The sequence below is a fragment of the Podarcis erhardii genome (assembly GCF_964252035.2).
Source record: "Podarcis erhardii genome assembly, chromosome: 3".
Taxonomy (NCBI): domain Eukaryota; kingdom Metazoa; phylum Chordata; class Lepidosauria; order Squamata; family Lacertidae; genus Podarcis; species Podarcis erhardii.
In genome coordinates this window covers 29866991-29890242 of record NC_138507.1, presented here as the reverse complement: position 1 = coordinate 29890242, position 23252 = coordinate 29866991, and the positions used below count along the sequence as shown (strand labels likewise).

General features: G+C 40.7%; 1 protein-coding gene across 1 annotated transcript in view; it reads left to right on the top strand.

Annotated features, from left to right (window-relative positions):
- NOL10 (nucleolar protein 10) overlaps positions 1–22168 on the top strand; it is a 41356-nt gene extending 19188 nt beyond the window's left edge. The window contains exons 12-21 of the mRNA XM_081857035.1: positions 177–243; positions 2605–2657; positions 10838–10964; positions 11640–11719; positions 11806–11904; positions 12831–12917; positions 14915–15088; positions 16799–17046; positions 20787–20889; positions 21808–22168. Of these exons, the coding sequence (XP_081713161.1) occupies positions 177–243; positions 2605–2657; positions 10838–10964; positions 11640–11719; positions 11806–11904; positions 12831–12917; positions 14915–15088; positions 16799–17046; positions 20787–20889; positions 21808–21927 (1158 nt within the window). The 3' untranslated portion in view covers positions 21928–22168. The remainder of the gene's footprint in view (positions 1–176; positions 244–2604; positions 2658–10837; positions 10965–11639; positions 11720–11805; positions 11905–12830; positions 12918–14914; positions 15089–16798; positions 17047–20786; positions 20890–21807) is intronic.
- The last annotated feature ends 1084 nt before the right edge of the window (positions 22169–23252 follow it).

Genomic DNA, 23252 nt, shown 5'->3' with positions numbered 1-23252 from the left:
TGATTAGCAGCACCTCTCCAGTGTTATAGGCAGGAGTCCTTTCCAGCCCAAATGAAGATGGCAGGAGTCGAACCTGGAGCTTTTTACATGCAATGGAGAGGTTATTATATTGCCCAACTGGCTCTTTTAAAAGAGCTGGGTTAATCCTTTATGTTGCTTTTTTTTGTTTGTTTCAGGGGAAGGTATTCACTTCCTTGGAGCCTGAACATGATATTAATGATGTTTGCATATATCCTAATTCAGGTATGTGGAAAATTCTTCACCAGGTGATAGGTAACCATGCTGGTCCAAACATGATTGCATCTGGTAACTTTCCTACCTGGGTGTGGTTGATTTTGGTCCTCTGATGGGTTGTAGATAATCAGAAGGGGGACCTGCAACATAATATTGCAGTATGGAGGGCTTTTGTTCAGGATTCCTGAAATCATTCCGTTCCCCTTGTTTTCTGGCTCCCAGCCCCACCCCAAACAGTTTCTCCAGAGCCAGCACCAGACTTCATGTGCTACTGATGGGCCCCTCATTCCAACAGCCAGGGCAAGACTGTGTTGTTGCATAGAGTGCATGTGTGGCAACACTGCCTCTCCACAGGCTGTGTTCCACCCTTACCAGTTAACGTCAGCAAACCTCCGGAGTTTCTCCAGGCCAGCTGACACTGCCCCGTTGTGTTGATTTAGCTACATAAGGACCAGCCCTCAAGAGAACTGAGAGTGATGTTAGTATGTATGGTTGCTCCTTGCAAGTTTTGAGATAAATGGCGACTTCAAAATTCCCAGCCACATTAGCCAAAGGTGGAAAGTCATCCCATGTCTAGGCCCGTTTGTGGAATCCTATACGAGACTAGGGGCTAGATTCAACTGAGCCAGCATGCTAGTGGAAGTCAGTACAAGGGCTTTTGCTAGTGCAATGTGGCTTCACATCCCACACCCCCAAATCGACTGGCAGGTCTGGTGAACCCACAAAACAGCATGGGGGGGTGGAGAACAGGGATCGTTCCATTTAGCAAGCAGAAATGCTTGTGATGGAACAAGCAGAATAGTGCCTGTCTAAAAAGGTTCTTCCTGTCAGAATAAATATCTATATCCAAGAAACAGCAAGCGGTCAGTTGTGTCTCCAATGTTTTATCTTACACACTTCAGCTCATTCCTACATTCCAAATCCTTCGTTTCTCATAAAAATCATATCCTTGTCAAAACTGGGTGTTTCATTCTTTTATCCTCTGGCTTCATCATGAAACACCTACAAGATCTCATTCCTCAGCATAATTTCAGGTGTCAGTATTTTAGTAATGAGGAGGTTATTCAAACAAGTCTGAAATGCTTCTTCATGTAATCTGATTAGTCTGCTCTGTGGTTTAATAGGTGTGTCCCTCTTCCTGTAAACAGTGATCAGGATTAGCGTGTTTAAACAAAAGAGCTCTAGGAATCTCTTTAACTCAGATTTCTCCCTATCGTATATCTGCATCCAGCCCCTGCCCCCAAAGAGTGCACACCTTCAGTCTGTGGGAATATTGCTTCCATTAGGAAGTTGTTTTCCTTTTCTTGACAGAACTATTAGAAACTTTTGAAATTATTATTAAACCGAATCCTCCCTTTCACCTCCTCTTCACTGACTGCTGAGAAAAAAAATTATCATTTGTTCCTGTGAGAAGATGAAAGAAAATGGCTTGATTTCAAAGGTGCTTTTCCACTCGTCTTCTGTTCACTCTTGTGACATAGCAGAAGGGTGAGAAAAGTGACTCCAACTGCAGAGTTTATTTGCTTACTATATCATTTATTCAAACAACAGACCTCTAAATATGTTACAAAACACAATCTGGTTCATTAAAAATACCAATAAAAGCAAACATTAAAAACAAGTTACATTACATTTAAAAAAATATAAAACAAATAATTTTAAAACAATTATACTTACTGAAATCACATGCCTGGGTAGGTTTCCTGAAACAATTCAGATGGGCACATATGGGTTCTTACATAGGGTTGCCATATTTCAAAAAGTAAAAGCCAGGACACCCCAAAAGTTATTGAGTTTTTTAAAAAATCTGGATGTATGGTAGCCCTATCTTACATTTCTATTTTATTTATTTATTTCATAAAATTTATATACCGCTAGATTGTATAAGAGCTGACTAGATTTCATATAAACCATCTGGAGCTACTAATAATTAACTCTGCAACAGAAAATTTGACCATTTTCATTCCTTCTCCCTTAAAATCTGTGGTCATTTTGCTACTGATTTCATGGGAGGACTGCATCTGTTGTTGCTTTCAAGGGAGAACAAAAATTAACCCCCATTTTTCAGATACTTGGATGGTATTGAGGATTGGTCTGGAAAGGTGACTTTCTGAATAAAATAAAATGGTATTTGACTGGGTGAGGGTGTATGTGGTAAGAGAAGAAGAGGAAACGGGAACAGCTCTGGGCACTCAAAAGAGTGGAGCTTTTACTGAGCCCAGAGCTGGTATGTCTATAGTACTCTCTGATTTCTTTTTAGTAATAGCTTTGGAATTCATGTTCTCACCAAGTGTGTTTAGTTCTAATTTCTGAAAGTTAAAAATGGGAGGGGATGTCCTGTCTTTTACAAGATTCTCTTATAATCTTTAGGAATGCTGTTCACGGCCAATGAAGCCCCCAAAATGAGCATCTACTACATACCAGTAAGTAAAGCAAACATTTTCTCTGCTATTATGATCTCTGGACACCGAGAAATAGCCCTGTGCTTTGTTTTCGATTGTAATACAATTCTGTATTTGTACTGTACAGTACATTTTAACATGTATGTTTGAGTCTGTGGTGTAAACTTGCTACTGAAAAGTATATTCCAGAAATTTATCTTGGATACATTTCACACTCACCCTTTTGTAATAATGCAACTATATTGGTTTTAAAAGAGTAGAATTGCTTTGAACTAACCTTGAAGCTTTTCTCTTACTCATTACAATTTAGTTTTGAATTAGCAGAACTGGAAAAAACTACTGAGAGAGAAAGTATCAGTTTTCTGTTAAAATGAAGCACATCTAAAACCTGCATAAATATTACTTCTGGGATCAAGCGAGTTACTTTTTAATCATAGTTTATTGAAACACACAGCTCACAAATTAAAAACAAGAAAATGAAAATATCATTAAAACAATGATAATGCAACCAGCAGTATACAGAATTAAAAGAAAGAAGCTCATGAAAGAGTAATTAATTAATGAGCCTTACAATAAAGGTCAATTTATTAATGAGCCTTACAATAAAGACTTTCTTCAAAAGCTTCAAATATCAGTGTTCAGATGACATGGTAAACCATGGATAACCCTTCTCCTCTGGTGTGCCACAAGGCATTAAGGAGGTTAAATGTCCATATATAGTTGCAATTTGTTGCTTCCTCTGAAGCCATCAAACTCTGGTTAATCTTAATTATGATTTGTTAGAAACCAGCCAGCTTCAAATGACTGATTACGAAACTGGATTGTTTCAACAAACCATAATCAAGATTATAACCACAGCTTAAGGTTTTAATATAAAACTAAGATGTATTTAATAAAAAACGGTCACAGAAGCTTCCATTCTCCTCCCAACCATGCCTGAGAGGGGACAGCAGGTGAGCCCAAGGTTCGCTATGGCTAACTCCCATCAAGATAAAATGGGCATAGTATGGTGTTCAAATGCAGCCAGTGCGAGCAGCAAGCATGACAAAATGGCCGTTTTTGGAAGGGAGTTTCGGAATTTGAGCATCATAGTCAAAAAGGCCTGTCTCAGATCCCCCACCTGCTGCATTTCATATGGGCTGCAGGAGGTGGTTCTTGAGAAACACTAATCCCAGAAGGCTTGAGGCAGCCTTCCCTCAACTTGGTGCCCTCCAGATGTTTTGAACTACAACTCCCATCATCCATTGCACTGGCCAGGCTGCAAGTTTTCCCATTCCACAATACAAACTGGTGTTGAAAGCCACCCTAGTTTCAAAAGTGGTTTGTCACGTGGCATAAATTGGGAGTCTTGTTTGAGAAGCAGAAGGCCAAAGCGTGGTTGAGGGCATGCAATTGTGGCCAGGTAATATTTTAAAGCACAGGTTTTTTGCCTTAATGAAATATGCCAGAGGAGGGGAGGAAAAATAAAATAAAGACCACGTTCAGTTTTGGTTTCACACAGTAAGTGCAAATTGGCATGTGCAGAAAGGGAAGAAGGTGCTGTTTTATTTCCAGTTCACATTAACGTAAATGGTTAATGACTTGGGTTGGTTTTTTTTTTTTACTTTGCTGAACTTCGACAGAACTTGAAAGCATATCATAGAATTTAGTGCGGCCAATCACAGCCTCCCTTTAGGATTATTAGGAAGAGGAGTGCTGTGAAATCCCCCAAATTCCACAAGATAGGTTTGCATTTATTTTGCCTGCAGCCGTACTTGCATTTCTTGGCTTTCCTAGGTTTGTAACTTAATCCAGTCTTCTACCTCCTACACCAGATACAAAAAAACCCCCAAAACTTTGATTTATGCACCCCGGCTAGAAAGTGCAAAAGTATAAAGGTGCTTACTCGTGGATTCAAGTTGCAGAAAGCTCCACTTTAATTTGCATAGCTGAAAGGTTTTCCCTTGAATTGCTCAATTTCCGCCATACCCATCTAGTGCCTGTGTACATGCCTTACAATAATTTAAGATCACAGTTATATAAATTAAAAGGGAGAAACCGCAGACAAACTAATACAAATTAGTTGCATGTTTTGTCAACTTGTTTCTTGGACTTCATTCCGGGACACAACATGGGGATGTAATGATCTGAAAATTAGAGAACAACTCTGGTTGGTGTTGTGTTATGTTGGCTGTGGAAACCTGAATTGTTTTCCATAAACAGGATGCTGGAAAATGGCTGAAATCAGCCTTCCAGAAGGTGTGGCAGGGGTTGCCAACCTGTGGCCCTCGGGATGTTGTTGGACTCCCAATATCCACTAGCTCTATGCAGTATGGCTAATGGTCATGAATGATCAGAATTACAGCCCTGCAACTTCTGGAAAGAATCTGTTGAGTATTGCAAGAGCACTGAACTGCCAAATGCCTTGAGTGAAGCTCATATTAAGGATGGGAAAAGGCTATGATAGGGCAGTGAAAGAGAATTGCAGGACATTACAGTGGTACCTCGGGTTACATACGCTTCAGGTTACAGACTCTGCTAACCTAGAAATATTACCTCAGGTTAAGAACTTTGCTTCAGGATGAGAACAGAAATCATGCTCCGACAGCAGCGGGAGGCCCCATTAGCTGAAGTGCTGCTTCAGGTTAAGAACAGTTTCAGGTTAAGTACGGACCACTGGAACGAATTAAGTACTTAACCTGAGGTACCACTGTACCATTTTATTTTGTGCTTTTAAAAGATCTAAGCTGAGAAGGACCATGGTTGTTTTTAAAATAATTTGTTCAGGGGAAAAGTTGTATCAGCCACTGATGGCTTTGTTAATAACTCTTCCTTCTTTTCACTTGATGGAAAGCTTGATAACAGTTATTGTTTGGTTGTACTTTTTCTATAGTGGCGAAGTACAAAACAGTCAATGTTTAAATTCTGTTTTCACAAGATGTCTCTCCCTCCCCCCCCCCCCCGTTTAAAACCCTAGTCTTTCCACCCACAACTTAGATGAATTCTTGCATAAACTATTAAAGGAGGTACAGATGTGGGATTTAATGGACGCGCCATTTAATGGGTGTATCCTAAGGGCATTTTCATACAGATTTTAAAATATGACGAACGTTGTAAATTACGCTCATACAATATTAGGTCTCTGTCTCTCTTCTGCATCTGTGTCTGCATAGAGTAATACTGTATGGATTTCAAGTGAAAGGATGTGGTTTTTCTGCTAGTATTTTTAAGTGTAACCTGTTGGACGATTGTTTTTCCTTCTCAAAACAGGAAGCATGGGTTTCCTATCTGTTTTCAGATAAATACTTTCAATCTCAAAAGTAGCACGTTGGGCTTATTCACAACAAAGGAAATCCTCCACTTCCCATCAAAACAGGTTGCCTCAAAGGAAATGCGCGCGTGTGGGCATAGGTGCGGAAACCATCCAATGTGTGACACTCGGGAAGTAATTTTGTGGGGGCCATCCGGTAGAATCTCTTAACACATTTGGATGCTCCGTTGGGAAGTGTCTGTGCGCCCGATAAGCGGATGTGAAGCGCAGATACTGCTGTTAGAAGTGAGGCACTGCATTAGTGAATACGATCCAGTTCATAAATGGCTGCTACAGTTTGGCTCAAGTAGAACAACTCTGGCCTAGATGACAGTAGAAAGCTCTACAGCAGGGATGAGGAAACTCTAGCCCTCCATATGTTGTTGGACTCCATCAGCCCCAGCCAGCATGGACAGTAGTCAAGGATGATGGGAACCATAGTCCAGCATTTAATCCGGAGGACCACAGGTTCCCCATCCCTGCTCTAGAGTTTGGGAAGTAGAGGAAATGGGTTGCTTATGCCTGCAGAGTGTTAAAAACGCTACATTGCCTTACTTCCAAGGGATGCCAAACAGCCTCATTCAGGGGCAGACCACATACTGCCCATGGGATTCATTTGTTCCACTTAAATGTTTTAAAGTGAAAGGTCTTGTTCTGTTTACAAAGGTATTGGAGATTTGAGATGCTTCCAAACTGGGCCTTTAAAGGTAAAGGTAGAGGGACCCCTGACCATTAGGTCCAGTCGTGACCGACTCTGGGGTTTCGGCGCTCATCTCGCTTTAATGGCTGAGGTAGCCAGCGTACAGCTTCCGGGTCATGTGGCCAGCAGGATTAAGCCGCTTCTGGCGAACCAGAGCAGCGCGTGGAAATGCCGTTTACCTTCCCGCTGGAGCTGTATCTATTTATCTACATGCACTTTGATGTGCTTTTGAACTGCTAGGTGGGCAGGAGCAGGGATGGAGCAACGGGAGCTCACCCCATCGCAGGGATTTGAACCACCGACCTTCTGATTGGCAAGTCCTAGGCTCTGGTTTAACCCACAGTGCCACCCGCGCCTTTACTGTGGAATAACTATACTTTTGTTCGCTCACCTTTTTTTATGGGACATCTGCATAAGATAATGAACAAAACATCCCTCTCTCATCTCCACCCCACCCACCACCCAAAGCTCAGCAAAACTGCCTTTTAAAAAAAATCCAGTGCCATTTCCCACATGTAAATGGCCTATGGTCGGTAATGGCCTGTATAATTTCTCTGGCAAGTTATTTATTCACAATGAATCCTATTATATTCTGAGTAAACATGTGATATTGCACTGCATGGATGTGAATAACCTAAGACCCAAATAAGCCAGTCTAGCATGCCTGTGAAATATTGAGGAGTTCTGGTGAGTCTGTAGAAGGTTTCGCCCTTTAGTCTTGGGTTGGGGAGCCAATGTATGGCTTGTAGCCTATTTCAGACCTACCAAGACCTACCAACTTGCAGGCAGGTTATCATGAAGAAGGGGAAGAAAGACCTTGGCAAGCTGGATGTGGGCCATATGTACTCTTTTGAAACCTTTATGTCTCAATGCCTATTAAGTGTTTGGACTGGGGGTGGGCAGGAATCTTGTAATGGGGACACTCAAGGGCTTCCAGAGATGGTTATTTAGGACAGCTGTAGAGAAGGGAAATAAAAGATGCCCGGCAAGAAGGAAATGAGTGGAAATTGTCTATGGAAGACCTTTATGTGTTGTTTAGAGTTCTAAGGAGCAATTTACTTTGTCAGCTTCTGACAAATTGTTAATGCATCCTCTTCTTTGGAGCAGCTTGCTCAGACGATGAGCAATGCATCCATAATCCTTTAAAAGTAAAAGAAAAAAAAGTTTGATCTCTAGATAATTAGCAGTGACTGGAAGAGGACAAAATACACACATGCAACCAAACTCAAAGAGATCTAAGGGTGACCCAGAAAGTATAAAGCTAGAATGGGCAGCTTTAATTGTGCTGGTTATCATATAAGGCTGAAAAATAAATTTAATAGAACTACAATATGCTTGGCTCAGGCACTTTCTCATAGCAGGATATTTGTGGGTGGGGTGGATTTAATGTCAAGGACGTTGTTATGGAAAAATGAGGAGTAGGGGTTTTTTGTGTAGTCAGTTAAGGATATTTAGCAAAGGGAAAAAAGGGACAAAGACTGAAAGGTGTTTAGCAGGGGCAATTAGGATAAGATCTATTATTTGATTATTGATGCAAACCTCCAAAATGTATTTTGCATAGTTAGGGTTTTATCTCTATCTTCAGTACATTTATTTTATTTTATTTTATTGCTATGGCTAGTGGCTGAAGATTCTTCTCATTCTGAAAGGGACAAAGATATGTCTGAATCTTCCCATTTCATTATATGCGTAGCTCTCCGTTGTGGCAGTTTTCTGCAACTCTGGTGCAAGTACCCCCTGTTACCTTTTTCTTTTAAGATTGCACCAACGACACACTAAAAAAATCCCATAAATTGTGGTCCACTGAGATACAACAGCTTGCTTTGCAAGAAATGTCAGCAGTTAAATTTAACAGACATAGCATATTTGGATGAGTAGTTTTTAACTCAGCCTGTTGTATAAATGCAACTCATCTTTAGTCATTGGTAGTTCTCCCCCAAACATTGTGTGGATACACAAAATAAATGTTAATGATGCCAAGGAAATATTTTTAAACAGCTCGGAATTGGAAAATGTGTCCACTAGAAACAGCTGACATTCAATATCCAGAAACCATGTTTGTTTTTAAAGTACTGTAATATTTTGTGATTACTGTTTTTCCCACGTGTTATAATATTGACATTTTTGTTAATCCACACCCCTTCCCAATGTAGAACAGTTGTTCGCATAGTATACAGTAGTTCAAGTGGACATTGTCTCAGTCATTGTACTCAGAGCATATATGTACAGCACAGCAAAGATACATATACTTTTTTTGGTTAATCAAGTAGTGCATTTGGATAGTGACCATGACCTTTTAGAATTCCTTGTTTGTTTTCACTTAAATTATCACCACTGATAACATTTTAAAAAAGGAAGCAGACCTTCTAACGTTCCATTTTGTAGGTGCTTTGGGTATTCCGAACTTGCCATTATTTCCTGTTTCCTTCCCTTGGAGAGAGGGCTTTTGATGTTTACCTTGATGCATTCTCCGGTTACTCAAATAATCTAGCTTCACTGGGTGTGACTGTGTGCACATGAAGTGGGAGAGAGATTGATATCAACAGTGGAAAAGAGTTCAGTCGGTCTGAATTTTGGAGGAAATGGAAACCTAATTTTGAGATACATCAGTAGTGTGGCATCAGGGGTCATAACTGACCCCCCCCCCCGGGCTATATGAATCCATACAATGTTTTCATCCATATTCCATGCATTATTGTGGTATTCAACCTGCCCCCTGTGTTTAATTTGAGTATTTCGGCATATAATGTCATTAGCATCAGTCTCAAAAGTGGAGGAAAGGGGAATGAAACATTGCATTTCCAAAACATGGAGGATCAGCTTTAAGGTCAGCACAATGAAAATGTGCATTTAGTGCCACAATCTTCACGTTTGCATGGTCAAATCTTTGCTTAATCAGTCAAGATATGCACAAGCTTCAGACAAGCCAGGAAATTGCAGTTAACATTGTAGCTTCCTTTTGCATCCAAACAGGGAAGCTATGAGTAATGGCTTCCAAGCAAGCCAGAATCTTGAAACCAAATTTAAAACCATGGCTTAATATATTCTGGATTGTTGAGAAGCCATTCATCACAGTTTCTCGGTTTGGGGTGTAACAGGAAGCTATGGTTACCTGCAGTTTCCTGGGTTTTTCACTTGCTTGCAGAAACTGGTTATGTGTGGATGTCTGAAGCTGATGCATATCTGTTTATTAAGCAGTGCATTTGACCAGGTGAATGGGATCTTTATGTACACTACTTTTATCCGTCTCTATATCTACACACAACCTTCAGAAGGTTTTACCCAAAAAAAGAGTTGCTGACCTAGTTCCAGCAGGGCCTATGTTTGCATGTAGGCTTGACTGGGATCCCGAGAAAGTTGTATATGTATTGTGGGGTGGGTGGGCTTGCGATGGCAGACTTTTTATGGAAGACCCCCTGACCTCTAAAATCAGGGAGCTGAAAACCTTCTGTGACCTCCCTACCACCCCCTGCAACATCTTGCACATACTGGAATCTATTTGATTCCAGCAAGGGGGGGAGGAGTTTAAATCAGCAAACGCTTCATCACCATAAATGGTTTGGAGTGCTGCAATAAATATTGTGCTGATTGACATGGATTTACATGAGTCTAGTAGACGACCGAAAAACAAACCTACAAATCAATTTTATTTTTAATTTAATTGTGTTGCTCTTTTAGCAATATGTGGCAAAGCCATTTGCATGAATTTTCCATGTCTGTGCAAATACCTTCATTAATGCACCTAGCCTTAAGAAATGGTATCTACGCACTTTTGTATCTGTTCAGGGTGCACTTACAACTATAACAACTTCTCCAGCAAAGCTGTAGTTTTCCGTGATCCTTCATATGTTTAAATCCTGGAACAGCTTCGTTAGGTTCACTAATTACTTTGCAATCTCTCTCTTTCTTTTTAGGGGAGAAATTGAAACACCATTATATAGTGGGTGGACTGAATCCCCTGTATTTGTTTTTGAACCACAGTTCACCACACAATTACTATACTTTAATGGTTTGACTGTACGTCACTTACACCGTTCAGACTTGCATCTTAACAGGACTTGTACAGTCTTAACAGGCTTACTCATCTGGCTGTCCTCTTGTCTGCAAAGTTAGAAGTTCAGTGTTCTGGTTAAAGTAATGACAAATTATGTAATAACAGCTGTTGGAATGTCACAGAAACAGTGTTTACGACTAACCTTGGTGCATTTACAGGTTTTAGGTCCTGCTCCAAAATGGTGCTCGTTTCTTGATAACTTGACAGAAGAGCTGGAGGAAAACCCAGAGACAACTGTATATGATGACTACAAGTTCGTAACAAGAAAAGACCTTGACAATTTAGGTACAGTATTGCTGCCTTGAAAGATGCAAGAATTTCTTTATTCTTTCTTGTTCTTTTTCATTAATTCTGCTCTCAGTTACTTATTTTGTTTACATGCTGCTATATTTGCTGCCTCCTGCTGCTGAGAGAGGGAGCAGTGATGGTTTGCCTGTCCTAGCCCATCTCTTTTTGACGTGATGGAGTTGTGGGTACAACACACGACTCCTTGTCTTTTTCCTTTTGTCTACAAAGCCTACATCAAGGTAGCAAGAAATTTTACGTGACAGTTTGCAACTTTTTACCTGGCAACGTATATTAAGTGTACATTTTCTCCCTATTCCCATGTTGGAAAAGCAACCCATTCAAAGGGGTCCTTTCACACATGGCACACTCCCAATAATTGTTGTTGAAGAAATGGGCAAACCTTTGTATGCAGTGAAGGTGTAAATACATTCCATTATGTCTGTCCAGTGTGCCAGGTTCTGAACATATGTGAAAGCTGCAAACTAGGAACTTTCACAATTTTGGCAAATGATTACGTACAACCATCCCCCAAGAAAATTACAACCCCAATTTTATTTTACTTTTTTTTAAAAAAACACCTCTGTGATGTAGCCAAAATATTTCCTGATACATTAATATTTTCTGTCTGTGTCTCTTTCTCTCTCTCTCTTCCCTCCACCCCCTCCACCTCAGGGCTGGCTCATCTGATTGGATCGCCACTTCTCCGAGCATATATGCATGGCTTTTTCATGGACATACGACTGTATCACAAGGTAAACTGGGCAAAATAAGGCTGCTTAGAAATAGGGCATCTTATGAGTTCTTTCCTTTTCTCCACTTAACTGTTTTGTGTTTGCAGGTAAAAATGATGGTGAATCCTTTTGCCTACGAGGAATACAGAAGAGAGAAAATTAGGCAGAAGATTGAAGAAACGCGGGCACAAAGAGTGCAACTTAAGGTAAAGGTGCAGTTTTAACTGTTCATGGAAGTTTCCATAAACAGTCCATTATGGAGTGATGGGAGAAGCTACCCTAACAATCCTGTACATTTGTGATACCCTGAGATACACTGGGTGATATTTAGTGTTCCACAGACCCCTTTCCTCTCCCTGCCATGCACATTCACATATCTCCTCTGGGAAGGGTCCCCGAAACCTCCAGAGCAGATTTGGAGGGGGAAGAAGAAGAAGAAGAAGAAAGGAGGTTACTATTGCCCAAGCAGAAATCTTTCACCTTGGTGGGAGGATGCTGTTGGATGTCACACGTGATCAACACCCTCTCGGATCTTGTCAGAATATGGAACTCCGATTAAGTGAGGAGAAATAAACAGAGTAAATACTTGCAAAGCATCTAAAGACAGCAAAGCATCTAATTTAAAAGAGGTTCGGTTTCTGACAGCCATTACAACTAACAGATGAAGCTGCTTAAGTGTGCATTAATAAAATGCATTACTAAAATTAAAAGCCCCTGGCAGCACAGAGCGTAGGGGGAAACAGGTTGAAGGTGGTACCAACTTAAGCAACACTTACTAAACTCAAGTCTAAATATATGGTAAAGACAGATTGTGAATTGATGAAAGAATCAAGTGGCAAAGGAGTATGGGTGTTTCTGGAGGAATGGAAGGGGAGAGTAGCTGTTTGACAATAGCCTTATAAGACTGCCAAGAAGCTTTTCACACCCTTGCTCCTGCAGCCAGCAACAAAAAGGGCAACGGGGACATGGAAGGCAGTGCCAGTATTTGGGCACCGTAAAGTCTTAAGGGTAACGAGAGAGCGGTGGAAGCGGAGCAGAGTAAGCTGAAACAAACCATGGCTGCAGAATGTCCTTTGGCTTAAATGCAGTTTGTTCAGTAGCGCATAGTTTTAACATTTCTTTCATTCACTAGAAACTTCCCAAGGTTAATAAAGAACTTGCACTGAAGTTGATCGAGGAAGGAGAAGAGCCACAAAATGCAAGAAAAAAGAAGCAAAAGGTAAGAGGATACCCTTCCCTGTTTCTGCCATTGCTTTTGTACTGCAATAGTAAAATGGGAGGGGCCTTCAGATATTAAGACATGCCAAACTGAATCAGTGCTTCTATTTTCAGGGTAAGCGTGTTTCTGTATGCAGTTGGGTGGGGAGCTGTAGAGCCATGACAGAGAATGTCCCTTGCAGTCATTTCCCCTGGTTCAAACTCTGGTTAAAGGGTCTCTGCTGGCAGGGCTAGGAAAGATATTTGCCCTAGCCCCAGCCATGGTAGACAGTACTGGAACTAATGAACCAGTAGTTTGAACAGGTATAAGTTCACTTCATATGCTTACTTGACTTGGCGGAACATAACGTGTTTGCAGTTAATCAGCACTTGAATAGTACTAATAGGTTACATTGCTCACAAGCCTCTGTTTCTACTATATTTATAATCTGAGCCTATTATTAAGCATATTACCATTGAGCTAAGGCAAAATTTTGTATAATTGAGGAAATTATCAAGAGTACCAAGAGCATCCCGCTATGCAGAAGTTGGTGTGGAGTTAATATTGTGATAAAAGTTAACTCAAATTGTCATGCATGATAGCCTGAGTTTGCTTTCATCGCCATTAGCCCCAACCCAACTTCTCTGCAGGGGAAAGTCAAAATCTAGGCAGCATGACTGTGATAGGCAGAGTGGGAGTAGCAACAGCTTTTATCACATAAGCATTACATCCTTGGCTCGTCTGATATTTTAAACTTGGCCTTTACAGCTTTCTCACTTTAAAATAAATTATGGCGTCAGTACCTGACTGTTTCCCCGATGGGCCATAAAGCAGCTGGCCTTAGTAATATTCCTCTTAGTTGTTCTTTCTGCATATTTTTAGACCTACCATTGCTGCTCAAAGAATTTTCCTTTCTGGGCAGCTGTACAAACATGCTGTTGGACCAGATCGATTCCCAGGTGTTAGTACTTTTCCAACGGCAGCAGTCAAATGGCATTTTCCTAACTAATAAAAAAATGAGCATTTGTTACTAAGCTACTCATTAAAGCGTCATAATCTCAATTAAAAATGTAGCTCACTTTAAAGATGAAGCTGCCACGCTTGCTGAAGTTTGTAAGTGAGGCATTCCAGCTGTCCAAGTTTTCCCATACTAGGCTTCCTTAATTTAATGGTGTCTGTGACTAAAAGATTTGGTTCCAAACTTTCCAGTAATGTCTGTTTAATGGTTCATACAGACATATTGCCAAGCACCAGGTGGGCATCGACTTCCATCCTTTTCATGTTCCTCAAAAAAGTCTGTGCAGGCTGCCAACACCATGTCTACCTGATATATTCTACATAGCTATTCTTCTTCCTGCTGTAGATTTTTCAAATGTTATTTCCTTTTGAAATATTTAAGATGAGTTATGCGGAAATGCACATATGCAGAAACAGGCATGGATACATGTGTGTTTGACAGGTACATGAAGAGTTACAATAGACAACCTTTGTGGGGCAGATGTATTCCATGTGTTGGTAGCCATCCTATTCTAGTAGCTTGTGATCATATCATAAGCAAGTCTGGAAAATTTTGATTTCACATTTCTAGACAACAGCTTAAAATAGTTAGACATCCAAAATATTTCCTACCCTTCCCATGACTTGGCTCTGTGGTAGGTGAAAAGTATTTAGATGCTGTTGGTGAGTCATCCTTGGTCACATTTTGTGTCCATCCAATGTTTTTAAACTTTTTTGGGGTGTTTTAACTTCAATAGTTATGTCCAGTATATGAAACATGTGCTATATGCAATATGAAGTTCAGTGTGTGGTGTCCAGTGTTGCTCATTGAATGACAAAGGAATCTCTTGGCAGAATGGCAATTTTAATTATTCCCTTTCCCCTTCTGGTGAAGAAAATATAGCCTTTATTTCACAGAAGGCCTTCTTGCTTTGTGAAACCCGACGGAAAACCAGGTTTGTTAGAACATTGTAAGTTTTATAACCAGCTCTTGACTTTGTTATTGTTCTGTTTCCTTCTAGAAAATGCCTAGCATTCTTAATGACGATCGCTTCAAAGTCATGTTTGAGAACCCAGATTTCCAGGTGGATGAGAAGAGTGAAGAGTTCAGACTGCTTAATCCACTTGTTTCCAAAATAAGTGAGAAAAGGAAACAGAAATTAAAGATCTTGGAGCACCAAGAAACCCTGGGAGAGGTAAATCTGTGAGGTTTTAGGATTTGCCTTCTGTTCTTTAACATACATTTGCAAGAATGTGAACACCATCCAATCACATTGTGGGCTCAGTGCCCTTATACAGAGGATTCCCAATAGGACTCCGTATAGCCTTATTTTCTCAGCCTAACCATGCCTTAAGGAACACATCCAGGCAATCCAACAAGGGGAGTATTTGCCTCCCTCACATAACATGTGAGGAATGTTCCATAGTTATGCTCTGAGCACAGATAACATGCAAGGCACAGATATGAGAGGCACTGCATTTGGGGTGCAAGTCAGCCCTGCTTTAAAATGTCTATGAGCATGCAAGAATATTTATACATACTAAAAACTCTGTGCTTCAATAAATTATGGATGATGAGCTTGAACTAGCTTGGATCACCCAAACCTGGGTGGATGAGTTAGGTGGAGTTGATCTTTCAGTTGTGTTCACCTGGATGCTCCATTCAGTACCAGGATAAGCTTAGGAGGTGGTGTTTCTGTCATGTATAAGAATCCCTTCTCCCTCTCCAGATTTCCTGTTGAGATGGGTCACAGTCTCCACTCTGTGTGTGGTATGTTGGGCAATTGGGCCCGCTAAGAGATTCTGCCTTTCTCAGCCTGAAGTGATAGAGGTTCTCTCTGATTTGATGTTTAGGACCGCAGGGTGTTGGTCCTGAAAGACCTCAGCATTCATACCAAGGCTACCTTGACAGAGGAGGCTGAGGACTCTGGAAGCTGGCCCAACATTTTGTTGACCTAATCTCTATGTAGCAGGACCAACTCTTGATTTGTTTTTCTCAATATGCATGAGAATGATGGTCAAGCTGGGGATTTTACTCCAACTCTTTTTTCATGTTTGGATTACTTCTATCTGGTCTTGTGTCTTTAAATATATTCCAGCTTTTGAGGCCTGAGGATGTGGACAAATATGCTTGACCAAGTGTTGCCCACTTTGTGGCTACCTGTCCTTCTTGGGCTCGTTGCAGTGAGCAGGGAGGGGTTGACCAGCTGGGTCCAGGAAGTGTTCAGTGTCTCCTTGAGCAAGGGAGCAGTTCCATTTAATTTAAAAGAGGCAGTGGTTCATTTGTTCCTGAAGAAGCCTACTCTGGACTCAGAAGATCTTAATTATTACCAGCTGGTTGCCAGTGTCCCTTTCCTCTTATAAGCAGGCAAATAGGTACTGTAGTTGTGTAACTGTGATCTAAGTGGTTTTGTAACCCAGTAGTAATGGTTGTTGTTGTTGTGAGATGTTCAAATGGAGCCAGGCTAAATCACATGCTACGGGTGTGGGGGTGAGACTGGAGATGGGATCAGTGAATATTAGACAAAAATAGATTTTGTTGTTGTGTGTTCCTCTCTTCTATGAAGATTGCATCCAAATTATTAAATTTATTCCGCTCCTTATCTTTCTGAGAGTTGTATATATCCGATCTAGAACTGTTTATTTAATAACATATCAACATCAATAGTTTTATGAAGAACACTGTTGCAAATGCATTCTGTTTCCTTGTGTTCCATGCCATTTAACCACCCCGACCCCCACCGTTAGAATTATAGCCCTCTCCAAATAGTGCATCTGTAGAGTGTCACGTACTCTAATTGGATAAATTGTTCTTCTAAGGAACATTAACTAGTATGTTGTGGGGAGGGGTGGCTTGTTGCTGTTTTTCTTCTTTCTTTTTTTAAAGTAGTTATTTTTGTCTGCAGGAAGAAGAGGAAGAACCAGAAGGAAAACCAAGTGATGCAGAAAGTTCTGAGACTTCAGATGATGAAAAAGGTTGGGTTGAAGAGGTCAGGAAACAGCGCAGACTTCTACGCCAAGAGGAAAAATTAAAACAGCAGAAGTGGTTCAAGGAGGATCAGCAAACAGTCCTGGAACCTAAGTTCTTTGAGATTAAAGCTGGAGAAGAGTTTAGAAGTTTCAAGGACACCGCCAAAAGGCAAAAGTTAATGAAGTAAGGCTAACACCTCTGTTTCATTCACCGGGCTTGCAGTTAATTCCACCCTCTCCCCTTGAATTGTGTTTGAGAGGCTCATTTGGATGTTGCACTGATTTCTTCTGGGGATGGTTGTTTCTACAGCCAGACATGGTGCTGGGGAAGGATCAAAGGAGGTGCCCCTCTTGGACACACACCAGTCCGCTGTCTAAAAATACAACATAGGGCTACACTCAGAGAGACTCAGCAGTGTGTGGTGTAATTGTGCATGGATTGCAGCCCCTTAAACCCTAATGTGCACCCATGCTGATTGGTCACAAGACCTGTTTCCAGTTAGCTGTCAGCCTGTCTGAACCAGTCTAAAGAACATCTCCAAACTTTGCTGCATCCCTTGGCTTATTAATCAACTTCATATTGTTCTGTTTATAACTGGCAATCAAATTTTTACAATCCATATCCAATTTTTTGCTTGAACCGGTGGCTAATTTAATTTCTCTACACCAGAAGCTTACCAGTGTTGGCCCCCCCGCCCCTCAGAAAACCCTTGGAGATTAGAATTGCTTATACATTTATTAGAACAGGGCTTGACTTTTAGTCTTTCACCTCATGGGCTTGGTAGTTTTTTTTTTCTTTGTTGTTAAGACAAGCACATTTTGAGATGCCCCATTTTCACTCTTAGTTTCGTCTACTGCAGGAACTTGCTATTAGCATTAAACAATAGTTCTTACTGAAGTTTGTCCTGAAGAAAGTTCAGTAGATTTAATTATTTATATTGGAGTATAATCATTATTAACAGAAGGTGTGTGTGTGTGTGTGTGTGTGTGTGTATACCCCACAACTTATTACCTATGATTGTAATATCTTACATTACTCTGTTTCATATTATCATAATAGCACCTTGAATCAACCTAAGAATTGTATCTTTTAAGTGAAAGGATTTTATTAGTATTCTTCAGGTCACCTGCATGTTTTGAGGGAAACAGGTTTAGGCTGTTCTAGAAAACAGCTTCTGAATATGGTTGCTTTAAATAGCAAAGATACAATAGGGAATATCGCGGTTACTGTAGTTATAGAATTAATTGCTGCAAGGTGTAATGGTGAGTATTAGCTTGGGGATTAGACAAATTCACGGCAAAACAGCTGTCTCAGTGCCTGTTAGCCATGGTACTCAAGAACAGAACCACCATATACAGTTTTCCTGTAATTACAAACTCTGGAAGCAAACACGCCCTGCTTGGGAACATCCCAGGAAGCATCTAGCTGGTCACTGTTGGTGACAAAATGCTGAACTTGGATGGGCCTTTCCTTCTCTCTCTCTCTCCCCCCTCCCCCGGAAAAGTGATACTTATGCTAGCCAAATAATTACCTCAAAAACTAGATGCTAATTAGTTGGTCTGCTGTCCATGAAACCTGTCACACAGAAAGAAGAATTTCTGGTTAGTCATAATTCCAGGATTCACAAGAGGGCTATACTTTTATTAGACCAACCATAATGTAACAAAATAGTGAGAATGCTTTCAAGTTCTATAACTCTTCATCAAATTGGCTATTAAGGGAAGTAGAAAAACTGGCTTGGTGTTAGAAACCATTAAAGTCTGCATTTTAGTATCAGTCTTAAGGCATTGCTACGAGCTGTGCAGGTTTCCAGTTACATCTAGGGATATTGGGATGAAGAAATACACAATGGCTGATTCCTCATTCTTAAAACATACAAAATCTAAAGAGTTCTCTGTATCTGTCTCAAAAGTTAAGCAAAACACACAGGTTTCTTGTGGCTGAAAACCAGCAAGAAAGAGAAACATGGCAATTTTTATACAGTGGTACCTCAGGTTACATACGCTTCAGGTTACAGACTCCGCTAACCCAGAAATAGTGCTTCAGGTTAAGAACTTTGCTTCAGGATGAGAACAGAAATTGTGCTCCAGCGGCGCGGCAGCAGCAGGAGGCCCCATTAGCTAAAGTGGTGCTTCAGGTTAAGAACGGACCTCCGGAACGAATTTAGTACTTAACCTGAGGTACCACTGTATTGGCAAAACTGGAGATTAATTTCATGTGGTTTTTAAAAAAGTCAGTGGAAGCCAAATGAGAACACCTTTACCTAGTGGCTGCATGGAATGTCCCTTCAGAGAGTAAAGTCCCATCTTCAGGTGTATAAAATCATGTTACTCCAGCTGAGGATGCCACTCTTGAATGGTAAAATGTGGTAATCTTCAAGATATCTAGTTGATGCCAGATATATATGCCTCTTTCTATATTTCTTCTTTTCATTGTAGCATATGTAACGTAACTTCCTCAATCTCCAAGAAGGGCCACCATATTAGTTGCTGTAGCAAAAACAACAAAAGTCCTGTAACTAATTTAATGTATTGTGGCATAAAGTTTCACATCTGATGAAGTAGACTCTGATCCAGAAAAGCTTATGGCACAATAAATTTGTTAAGGTGCTAACAGGGCTCAGTGTCCCCCCCCCCCGAATCGTGACTGTCTTAATGTCTCCCCAATCCACCTAATGGCTAGACATTTTGCTTTTTATTATGGCATTTTGAAGAGATTTATGACTCTTTTATATAAGACTGGGTGTTGCTTTATCATATTCCTGACTCAGTGTTGCTCCAAGCTTATATTAATACTGTATTAAGTTCTCCCTTAACAACCATAAAACACACACACACTGAACAGTAAACAGCGGTACGGAGGGGGAGAAAACGAGGGGAAAGTGGCAATGGCAAAGTATCCAGTATTCCAGCAGTTTGCAAAACTATTGCCCTTATTGAGCAAAGTGCTCAAGAGGTTGGTGGTTAGCCAACTTCAGATGCTCGTAGAGAAGACAGATTATCTACACACAGCCTGGCTTTAGACTCCATTTTGAAACTGAATTCGCCTTGGTCGCCCTGGCAAATGGCTTCCTTCAGGAGCAAAATTGGGAGGTGTGATCCTATCGAATCTCTTGGACTTCTCAGTACCTTTTGAGACCATCAGCTATAATATCTCACTGAATTGGCTCTGTGGGTGAAGAGTAAGGGTCACAGGGTTACTGTGGTTCCACTGCTTTCAGATAGCAGCATGGGGGTGTTCTTGGTGATTCTTGGATCTAGGTATTGTGTAGATGGCCAGCTCTTGATAGGGTTGCATTCATCTGGAGAAACAGGAATGTACATATTCTAGGGGTATTCCTAGATTAAACTTTGTATCTGGATTTGAAATGCAGGATTACAGTGTCTTAGCTTCTTGTACCCTATAAATTACATGTGAGAGCCCCTGTTAAAAGATTTGTGCAAAAATTGCTTAGTGCTAATGTATCCTCTTATCTGAGGTACAAATGTTGATATATAAACTACGCTTCAGGCTGCTTCACCTGCTTTTTTCGCTTTCACCTAAAATTTGCTTTGTGTTTTGTCCAAACAAAAGAGATTTATTTTATGTGGCATATAAACGATTAGAAATGTGGTTATGTAGAGCTCTGGGGTTTTTAAAGCGTATTTTGTAGACTGTTGTTTGCATATAATAGTTCTGCTGGAGCACCTATGCATTCTGTAGAAATGGATCTTAAACATACAGTGTGTGTGGAGCATACAAATCTCGTGTTTGTATGTGTGTAATATTTGGGAAAATAAGAGTGAAATGTTCAGAAAAATTTTTAGTGATCATATTTGGAAATAACTTCTGTGCACAGAGAGGTGGTTATTTCTCCCCTCTATGTGCTTTTAATATGCTGACTAGAAATACTAAGAAACTGACTTTCCCCCTCTTGTCTGCAGAAAAACACTCGGAGATCGTTTGCAGCTCGAAGAGAGAGTTGGTGCACTTAGCGTACATGACACCACAGTAGGAAGTAAACAAGTTACCTTTAAATTAAAAAAGGTAAGCTTAAAGTCTTAATGGTGCACGTTAATGCGGTGTTAATTGCAATGCAATAGAAGGGCTAAGTCAGCCTTCTGGTACAACTTGGATTGTTTCAAGGGCTGGGCTGTGTTTGTGTTGTGCAACTTCAGCAGATTTGCATACCTCTGCTTGCTTTATATAATTTATTTCGTTGCTTCTGGCTGTGGGTATGAGCAGTGAGCTAGGCAAGCTGCCGAATCTCCATAAGCTGCTGGAGGACTCTCCTTGGAAGCTAGGAATTCTATTCAGTCATTTATATGGGATGGTGAAGGGGGGGGGGGTTAGTTTGAACCCAGCACAGCTCTAGCACAAACTGAAGGCACAAGTTGGGGGCGGAAGAATGTTCCGCCCAGCATCAAATATTTTTCTAGTAGTATCCCCAACCTACTGATGACTACACACTGATGGTGAGAAGGAAATTGGGAACAGATGGAAACATGGGTGTCTTTAAACAAAGTGCCTTGCAGTATAATCTTGTACATGTCTACTCAGTTCAATAAGGCTTACTCCCAAATAAGTGGGCACAGGATTGCACCCTTAATTGAGCTTGTACTATCTTTCGATCTATTGATCTATCTGTGGTTGTTTTTATTAGATTTCCCCCAAAATGCACTTTATTTATTTATTTATTTATCTATTTTAAAATCAGAACAAACGAGGGGTACACAGGATTAAATATAATTAAATGTGCTTGTACATGAAACTAGAAGATAGAGTTAATAGCTTGTTGATACACCCAAGACAACGTTGCAGTAAGAATTCTTGGGTGACCACTTAGTAAATTGTGGTTTTTTTGGATTTGACTAGAATAAAGTAATATTTTCTCCATCTCTCTTGGTACATCAGTATGGTTTGGAAGTGCTGTATTCACGTGGGTATTTTCTGCATTGTTTTCAGTCAGAACAACAGAAAAAGCAGCAGGAAGCAGAGAAACACCATCATCAAGAAAGGCAAAAACTCAGGCGTTCAGCTGGCCATCTCAAAAGTAAAAGAGGAAGAGGGAGGCCCTTCCATTAATTGGACAATTCTGCTTTTCATAGACACAAGTCAAAACTCTTCAAATTACATTTGACAGAGAAGAACTGTCCATGGCACAACTGGGTGGCGAAGAAAGAACAAAACCAGGGAAAGCTGCTGATTTGGAATGGAGACACTTATGTTTCTAAACTGCTGATCGTAGACCTGGTGTTTGTTTCAGATACAACCATTCCTGTGCTGAGTAGACTTCACCTTTAAAAAAAATAAATTTTAATAATAATGCGCTGTTTCAAAAGACTCCAGCTGTCAAGGACTGAAAAACTTTGATCTGCCAAGTCTTTTAACAAGATGATGAGGGGTAGGAATGGGGATTATATGACAAGAAATTCTGAAGTCGATAACAAAGATCATTAATTATCGTCAGCTTGGACAGTGTGAGAGCATGGTGCCGATAACGCCAAGGTTGCTTGTTCGATCCCCCTATGGGACAGCTGCATATTTCTGCATTGCAGGGGTGTTGGACTAGATGAATCTTCAGGGTCCCCCTACAATTCTATGATTCTATGAAGAGAACTCAAATTCTCAAACTCTTGTCTTGTGACTCCTCCTTAAATCCCTGCAATGGCTTCCTAGCTACTCCTGGATCCTGTACCAAGCTTATTGTCCTCAGAATCCTCCATGGCCTCACAGTGCTTTCCCTCTCTGCATGTTCATTCTTGTCACGTACACTCTCATCCAGTTCACCCTGTTGTATTTCATCTTTGAAAACTTCCATGCATATAGATGGCACTGTATTAAAAAATAAATTATTCTAATTAGCTCCCATCAGCCCCAACCAGGAGTCAGAGATGATGGGAGTTGCAGCCCCACCAACAGCTGGGAAAGCCATCAGCTTTCCATTCCTAGTGAAGGATAGCAAGCGATCCATGTTTATGTTAGACCCAGAGTCAGCAAACAGGAGGACTTCTTATAAAAAAAAGAAAAAAGACAATTCCACAGGTCAGGAATGGTTTCCTGCACGCTTACGATGTGCCACCACCACCAAAGTATATCTGCAAAAAGTCTGAATGAAAACAAGGTATTTTAAGAGGTACGCTAAAGTAATCAAACAGGCTATAGCGATCTGTACCATGGTAAGTTTTCAGAGCAGTCCTTGGCACTGAACCAATTTCCTGCCCCACACACATGAGGAGAGAGGCCCACTTCACACATGAAGTCGCCTATGGCACCTTGAGCCAAGAGATGTTCTTTATTAAAAGTGCAAGGTATTATGAAATAGCTCCCTTAAAAATAGTGCATCGGTGTGGATTGTTGCTGATCAAGCAGTGGGTGCTTTTTCTTCCATTTTGCTACTTTCCCCCTTT